General features: G+C 32.2%; 2 protein-coding genes across 2 annotated transcripts; both read right to left on the reverse strand.

Moving 5' to 3' along the window:
* Positions 1-231: 231 nt before the first annotated feature.
* LOC145557625 (uncharacterized) lies at positions 232-7,346 on the reverse strand. The gene is made up of 3 exons (XM_081618799.1): positions 7,323-7,346; positions 7,101-7,226; positions 232-894 (listed from the first exon to the last, which is right to left on the reverse strand). The coding sequence occupies exons 1-3, from the start codon at positions 7,344-7,346 to the stop codon at positions 232-234; spliced, it is 813 nt and encodes a 270-aa protein (XP_081474925.1).
* Positions 7,347-7,362: 16 nt separating this feature from the next.
* Positions 7,363-8,067, reverse strand: LOC145557626 (putative FBD-associated F-box protein At1g32375). The gene has a single exon (XM_081618800.1). The coding sequence runs from the start codon at positions 8,065-8,067 to the stop codon at positions 7,363-7,365; it is 705 nt and encodes a 234-aa protein (XP_081474926.1).
* Between the last annotated feature and the right edge of the window lie 1,322 nt (positions 8,068-9,389).

Below are 9,389 nucleotides of genomic sequence, written 5' to 3' on the forward strand. Positions count from 1 at the left end.
ATCGACCCAATTAGAATCAAGGTCCCTAAAGCTATATGCCCTACCAATTAAAAGGATAAAATAGTATATTATACAGTCTTACCAATTAGCTACATATTTGTTAATGTACTACAACATAAGCTTACAATTACCATATTTTGTATAAACCACTAAGCATAGATTCTCTGCGTTGATCTCAAGCAATTTCAAGCTAATGCCACGTATTTGTATAAGATGAATTAGGTTAGGGTGCTATAAAATTTGAAGTGATCTATAACCTTGGCAGCGAGTGAAGCTCAACTTCTCAACTCTGGTGCAGCTAGCTACCAGGTTATTAACCACCTTTTTAATCATTACGACATAGCTGATAGAAAGTTCGTGCAATGACAGGAGATTAATTTTATTGCTAGATATATCATTGGATATCTTGCAATCTTGAATGTATAATTTAGTCAAAGAGTTGAAAGAGAAAACAAACTCTGACACATAGTTCAAATGATTAAGCTTTGTTCGTCTTGAAATGCAAATGACATCAAGTTCAAGCTCATTAACTCTTAATCCTTTCAAATAAGTTGGAATTATGCCTTGTACTGGGGGTATATAGAGCCTTAGCTTTTGAACTATTAGTCTTTTGCTAATAAAAGCGCTGTCTAGAAACTCCGTGAACCTCTGTACAATTTCAAGGCTTGGGACAGATGTAACAGTTTGTGGGAATTCATCACTTACACCATCAGAATTCCAGCGTTTGAGAAAAAAGTTTCTCCCAAAGTTGATGTAGGGGATACCAAGCCATTCATGCCTCCAAGTGTTGGATAAGGTGCTTGTCTGCATAGTTTCCCGCGTTGTTAAGAACGAGAGTGTGTGCCTCTTGATATCAGATGGGAGTTCTGATATATGATCATCTGATTGATCTATCTACGTCTACATAGAAGAAGTGTAATCATGAACACTTAGTTTTTAACATTAATTGGTAATCCTTATTTAGACAGGTAAACCAACAAAGCTAAGTTTTTAACTATTGCATAGTTCAACAGTAAAAACAGAAGTAATCATGCAAACCCTTTCTAGATCCTTTGATATGTGCAGACAAACACAATCATTAAACCTTGTTAAATATACTACGTATCATAGCCTAGATTTAATGTAAACCAATTTCCATAATATTTCCCATACACTACCAACACAGTCAAGTAAGTCAGTAAACCTTGTTAAATAATGCAAGAAGATGAGTTTAATAATACCTTAACATTTTTGACGATTTTTGTGCTTGGCCCGGTCCCATTGCTTTTTTTTTTTCACTCTCCTAGATGGCTTAGTCATCTTCTTCTTTAGCAATGGAACCATCTGCAATCTATTAAAACGAAATTTCAATCACTCAAAGAATCCCCAACAAATCCACCATCTACAGTTATTAAAACAAAAAATCAATACATAGTAAGTATGAGAATTCATTTGATAAGCATGTATACTCAAATGACTTTAGCCCTCGAAGTACGCAAAATAATCAAGTTTAATCACTCAAATCATTTAAAACACATCCATCATCTACAACCATTAAAACAAAATTTCATAACTCTACAACAAACTAAACCCTAATTATTATAACCCGATTTCACATTAACAAAATAATCAATTACATTTTACCACCTATAATTCATGAAGTTTACAAAAAAAAAGTACACTGTTACAATTTACAAATTACATTGCACCGGGGGATGGGAGTGGGGTGGGGGGATGAACAGTCTGGTAGAACAGAGAGAGAACTGAACAGAGAATTTTTAGAGAGAAAATAAAAAGGGATTTATGAGGAAAGAGAAAATTTAGGGGTTTTAAAACTTAGAAGTTGCGGAAGGCTTTAAATTTTTTAAAGGACTACGGTGGCCTACGCCATGATGCGTGCGGTGGCCGGTGGGGATAGCTCTTGCTAAGAAGTTGTATTTGCGTGTATTTACACCTTTTGTTTGGGTGGTAGACCTGGTACTTTTAATAAATACTATTTGGTTTATGTGCCTATTTTGTAACATTTTAGAAGTTTAAGAAAGCCACCAAAAAAAATCTTAATTTTCATGTTTTAATAATATTTTTTTTTAAAAAAAAAAAACATGTACCTTATTATTCTTAGTATGATATATCTAGCCTGTTTTTCTTTAAATGAATTTTTGTGATCTTTGGTCACACGGAAGGATAATATGTGAAATGTTAATGTAAGTTCTTTAATGTTCTACGAGGCTATGACCATCTAATATCTACATCACTTAGTTATATTTTTCCTTTTAAATTCTCTCCATAATTAATTCTACTTTATTTTTTCCTATCATTGATTTCCCTTGATTTTAAATTTTTAAGTTCTTTACACCTCTGATAATATCTGCTCAAATATAACAATTTAAATGAATCCAATTCAAATTTTATAACAAATATGTTATGTGCCATCAAACAATGTACTTAGTACATTTTAAAAGCTAATAAACCTAAATAATAGTTGGCTAGTTGCAATTAAAGGACTACAAGATTATAAATAAGAAGAGCAACCGTGAAGGAGTAAAAATAAATAGTCTATTCGCACATACAATTTTTTTTTATCTTTTAAAATAACAATACTAACATATGAAGTATAAATGTAGACACCCAAATGTGTCTCCCCAAAACCAAACCCAGTGATGAATACCTTTCAAGTCATTTGATTATCGTACGAAGTGAAAGTGTGGAAAGTCTAATGATGAGGATGTTTTTATTAAAATATTTCTCTTTTTGTTTCCAAAAATATTTCTTTTCTTACTCTATTTTATGAAAAATAGCTAGTCTAATTTGATTTGGTCCATGAAAAGGGTCCAAAAATAGTGTAGTTGGATTGGGCTTGAAAAGAGTTTTCCAATGATATATTATAATCCTAATTCTGATGAAAAATGAGGAAGTTATGGATTAAATTAAATTAGGCCCAATGATTTTTAATGTGGCCCAATGATCTAGAGGAGGGCCTATTAATTATTATTCCTAAAGTGATTAGGATTGATTTTAGTCTTCCAGGAATATCTAGAAGGTTCTCTTTTATTCTAATGAGGTTAGGATTGATAATTATATTTTTTTTAAAAAGATGTTGTATTTTGAATAAAATATATTAAATCTGATTTTAAATCCGCTTGGACGAAGAATTACCTGTAAGCGGTTTAGAAGGTAATTTCGCGTGTAAAAGCGCGTTGTGCTTTTAAACCAGCGCAAGACGACAGAGTTGTCGCCTAGCGTTGACTTTCATCGCCTGGCGCTGGCCTTCGTCGTTTGGCGACAAGCATATCGTCTAGCGCTGACGATATTTTATTATGAATATGACTTTTCTTTGATCACGTGATATTTTTTCTTATAAATAGGGGTCGTATTTCCCTTTTTTTGAAATCATCTACATCTATCATCAACACCTAGAATTCTCTCACTAAAAGCTAGAAGATTTCTCTCTCTCTTCTTTTTCTAAACCTCCCCTCTCTTAAAATTCCACACTCATTAGTTCTAGACACACCTAGCCAAATTCGAAGTTGCCTTTTCCCTAGACGTGAAAAGTTTGATATTTCTGAGTGTTTGGTCCCAAATCTGTATTTCAATTATTTATTTTAATTGTTTGTTTATTATTTTCCTTGAAGTTACTAACGTGTGTATTTTGTTATTAGAAAGAGGTACAAGGCATCGAAGTAAGTACTTTAATTGCTTTATTGATCTTTTGCTATAGAAATCATGCATAGATTATTTTGTTGATTCCTAGTATCATGTTAGGATGTCTTTATTGCTTCCTAGTATCATGTTTAGGGTAATTTCTAATATCAAATATGTTTATTATGATGCTTCCTATTTCTTTCCTTATATCATTTTAGTTTCATGTTAAGGGTTGAAGCTTTGATATTTAATGTTTAGTGACATGCTAGGGTTTGTTATTAATCCTGTTAGTATCATGTCTAGGATCTTACTAATAATATTATGCTTTATCATGATTATTTTAATTATGATTATGATTATTATTATGATTATTATGTTGCTTTATATGGTATATATAATTGTTATTACTTGATCACATATTTTATGAATGTTTAAAGAGAATTTGTACTTGTAATCACGCTTAATAAGATAATTAATAATCTTGTTTAGGGTTAATATGATTATAATTCAAGTGATCGCCAATAATAGTTTTATTAGTGCATTAATATTCAACCAACATAGATAAATAGGTTTAGGGTTAACCTAATGATTGTATGTCTGTCAAAAAGCGCACATGAATACGACAAGAATAAAGTAGAGGCCTATTATTAGGACAAGTTCAGTCTCTTTTAGGTTGGATTTGTACCTTTATCCCTGAACTTCCAGTCATGGTTCCAGACCTATTGGAGTTAACGATCTCCTGGATAGTTAAGGGGTGTAACAACCTTCACCCTGTGAACGGTTTACAAGTTCCTAAAACTTGTTGGCGACTCTTTTACTCTAGCTTTCTTCCCTTTGGACGCCACCATGCTTAAGTGTATGATTATAATGGTGCTCAAGTGTGGGATGGCTTGAAATATTCCCTACAATAATGCATTAGAATATTATAATCAATAATATATTTAATGTTTTTTTCTCATTAAACATATATCATCAATTAATTCAAGTATTTTATTACAATTATGAAATCTAGACAGTATTTTGTTACAACAGCACAATCGGTACTCTCCAAACACTATGTTGGACACAACCATAAACAAGATAAATATTGAATACGATGTATAACCAATGCAGACTTTTTTTTTCCTTCTCAATCACCAATCGTAGGAAGGTTATAAGTCAAACCATGAACATTCTCCCTAAATAATTTTGGAATGGAAAATATAAAGTTCAAAGATCCTAAATCCAGATTAGGTAATACACATTACTATATTTACATAAGAAACAGAGTGGTCATTTTTCTTACACAAAAGGTCTACTTTCTGAAGGCACTTTAGAATAAAGTTGCCTATTTACATATTTTTCAAGCTACTTAATTCTTCTAAAGACATAGTAATCAAAAGCACTACTTTTTCATTTGATTTTCTAGCCGATATTAAAAAAAATTAGTACAAATTTAAGAGTGATACTTATTAAAGTGTTGTTAATAAAAAACAAGTAAGTATAGTAAACTTATTCCTAATCAAAGGTTCTAGTTATATATATTTAAAGTAGTTATTTTAACTTATATATATTTTAAGTTGTAGTCAAAGCTGTTTTCCATGTGTTCTATTTAAGCTATATTTTTTTGATTTCCTAGACCTTTTTATTCATCATCGTGAAACTCGAGTGAACGACGTCTACCATTCTCAATTTACGTAGTCATAACCTACCTTTATGCGTGTGAATACATAAAAAGTTAAACTTGGCTTAATGAAGAAGGAAATTGAGTAAAGTGACTACAAGTGTTAGTTGTCACTTTTGCGTCACTCTTGACGGTTGATAATTACATACTCCATAAATTTAATACTTTGTGGTAATACAACGTATCCTTCCACATTCTTGACGTCGTTTCATTTAAACTTCCCAAATTCTAACTAAAGGAAATGTATTTCAATAAACCGTCACCGAAATTACTTGATAACATCCACTTCCAAGTTAATAATAATTACTGATCAGGTTATATGGTTTTTTCGATTTATTGAATTTTTATACTTTGTATATTCAGTAAATTCTCTATTTATGGTTTTATCCAACTAATTATGTGGCTTATACCGAGTTGTGCGATACAGACAAAACGATTACTTCCACTGACATGGTAATATCCACATATTAATGGGCATCACCAAATATTGTCAGATCGTCAAATACAGTTTGACCATTACCAAAGGTTGTATAATTCAATTAAAATTTTTATAAGTTTAAATTTTAAACAAATTCCAAGATATGAATTCCAAAGTATAAAAAGTAATATCCAATTTCACATTACCTAGCTAGGTGAAAGAACACCTATTTGATTTGCAAACTAAAGAGGAGCATATCATTTTATGTTAAACTACTCAGTCATATTTAATTTAGTATCCCCAACCGTTGTTCAGATAGAATTACAAAGTGTATACATACTCAATGAATCAGTTTTAAGTACCAACTTCCCACTTTCCTAAAATAGATTCTTATAAAACCGACACTTATTCCATTTTTCTTAATTCAATGTAATACTAGTCCCGTAAACATACCACATGAAAATAACATTGAAAATAATATAAACCCGAACCACCATCAGTTTTTTTTTTTTGTTTCAGGTAAAATCGTTGGTATTATCCAACTATGTGTTTTTAATATACTAAAATCTTTTATTTATTTATTTTTATTTTGAAAATCTTAATATCCTAGAATCTGTTTTCAAACATATTCAGGAAAAAAATGAAAATGGATTATGTAAGTCATCCACAATACTTGCTCGATAAATATGGTTCTCGTTGGTACCCAGGAAATTGTAAACTACCGTGCATTTGTATAGTATATCACATAATTATGTTCATTAAGTTGATTGGTGTCAAATTTGATAGAATACATATATTTTTAATTGGTAATACCTACAGATGGGTTTGGTGTTTACCATCAATACTTCAACAACTAAATGCTAATAAATTGTTCAAATAATGTACATTTTGGTTAACCCAATCAACAATAATATATGTAACTAGTATATACAACTTTACTAATTAAAGTTTTATGTATTTTGCTATTTCAGTCTAACAATTCTTATATAACCATTATTTGATGAAGAAAGAGAACTTCAATTTTGCATACTGATGAGGATCTGAAATGATTCAATAGCCCTTGAAGAATAGCTCTCTCTTGTATAATCGAACAATTCAAATTGATAGTCATCTCCTTCAAAGTTGTTGCCGCTTTCAAAATATATGCGATCAAATAGATGTGACATATATTGTCAAAGGAGACTGTAACACGTTCAAGGCTCGATATACAATAACCTTCGGCTTTAATAATAAAACAGTCGTCAACCCATTCAATCCGTTGAACAATTTATACACAAATAATTTTATACAATTAGATTAATATTTAAATATATTAAAACAGGGTTTTTAAAAAAAAAAATAAAAATTATATTAAAATGGGAAAAGAACCAAATAAATAGTTACAGGGTATGTACTTACCTGCCCGATCATCAAAGATTTTAACTTGGGGGCTAGTTTCAGTAGCTTGTAAGTATAAGCATCCCCCTCAACCTCCAAATGAGTTAAGTTCTTAAATGTTGGTAGCTCTTTTTGATCATTAAGTGACTGCATCGTGATACATATTTTGTTGTCAAAATCCACAAAAATGAAGACAACATATGTGGAAATTTGTTATAAGAAGTACAGAGTATATAAACTTACCTCTGTTAAAGGCACAAAGTACATACCCCGGAAACCTTGTTTAAATATAATCATCAACTTTATCTGAAATATTAGGATTTGCCTCGGTAATAAAATCTAGATCATCAACTACATAATGTGTTATTGCATCTTCAATACAAAGGTACTGAAGATTTGGTGCTTTGATGCTAAAGCATGAAGGTGCACGTTTATCTTGATTTGTGGTATCACGTATTTCTAATGTCGTTAACGTCAAAGATGCCACATAGAGTGTTTCATCCCAACCATTACATTCGTTAATAAAGAACTCTTTCAGAGTTGGGCAACTTGTTATCAGCCTCTTCATATATTCATCACCATTTAACTCTACTAAAGTAAGGTGGATGAACTCTAGGCTTGGCAATTGAAAAGTATTTGGCATATCGTCTATTTTTACACCTATTAATTTCAAAATTACTAGCCTCTTACAACAAATCAGCTCCAAAAACTTGTAACTTTTTTGACACAAATTAAAATTCAAGTTAAGCTCAAAATATTCACGTTTCTTTGCAGCCTTTAACCATGACTCAAAATTATTTGGATCATCATCATAAGAGAACTGATATTGAAAATATTGTAAATAGGATGCATCGTTCTTAACTAGAACCTTGCTCACAAAATTGCTGTAAAATTTTTTTATCTTGTTGCTCAGTGATGGTAATAGTTGTTTTGGGGTGTTTTTGTCCCTCAGGAGAGTTACGACTCGAAGACAGGTCGCGAAACGCATGTACTTGCAAAACAACGAAAACTCCGGGTGGATGGAGCTCCGCCTCCGACGATCAAGTTAATTAGAACGTGAAGGAGTAAGTGAAAAGTTCGGAAAAAAGATAAAAGTGAGATCTTCTCGGATTCCAAGATCAGGTGATTTCTCTAATGTAAGAGAATGTCAGGAATATTGTAATAAAATTCATTCTTCCCCACAAAAAGGGGAAATCTCCCTATTTATAGGGTCATTTGGGAAAAGTGTGCTCTTACATAGGTCATTTGACCTAGATTTGGTGGGCTGCCCGCACTTTTGGCGGCTTTTCGGGAATTGGGCCTATAAGGGCCGCCATTCCTTCTCCTGACAGTGGATTCCACGTGTCATCTTACAAGTGGCCCAATTTAGACCAATACTGGGTGGACACGTGTCCTACTTTCATTGGGTCACATGGCGGGGTAATTTTACCCAAAATATTTGCCCCTCACAGATGTGATATGGCGGGCTACATGGCATATGTGACACATGTCACTCATTAGTTGGTGGAATAGTATATACTATTCACCTTCTTGGGAAATTACTAGGGTTCCCCGGAAATTACCAGGATGCCCCTGGAATTACCCCTCTATAAATATAAAGTTTACACCCTCATTTTTCGTATATTAACGAAAACGTTTGAGGGAATTTGAGAGAATTTTCAAAGGAAAAAGAGTAATCTGCAGTTTGTTACGGTCCGCCTGCTTCAACCGACTCAATTCACTTCAACCAGTATCTTCTGTAGACACCTACTTTTGGCCTCTTGTCCCAAAAGGAAGTGCGATGATGTTACAAAAATCTATTCTTCATGTTAGATCAAAGTTGAAATGTTTATGGACTATGAAAAGCATTATGAAGTAAGTTGAAACATATATTTGAGACCAATTCATCTTAGAGCCTTGTCCGATTAATAATAGGCCTAAAACATGTTCATACATGTTTAAACATGATTAATAACAGACCAAAATGCGTCAAATGCAATGATTGGATCCCATGGAACCTACATTATTAAAAACAGAGCCAAACAGATGAACCAAACATAAAATCCTCATGCAAAGCCTATATAAATGGATAGCCCTTACAAAGATCTTTCTAACGATATATTATCAGCCCAATTCCAAGCCAAAACGAAGAAGTTATGATAAAAACACTAAACCGGGTCCTAAAATCGACACCCTTACACTCCAATGGTCATAACTTTTGATAAATAACATAATTTTACCTAATTTTAACAGAATTGGAAATTAGACATTCATAGCTTTCCAATGATTTCTCACACGCCTTAATCCGACTCCGTAATCAAAAGTTATGGA

This window comes from Chenopodium album, chromosome 9 (genome assembly GCF_948465745.1).
Source record: "Chenopodium album chromosome 9, dcCheAlbu1.1, whole genome shotgun sequence".
In the NCBI taxonomy this organism is placed as follows: Eukaryota; Viridiplantae; Streptophyta; class Magnoliopsida; order Caryophyllales; family Amaranthaceae; genus Chenopodium; species Chenopodium album.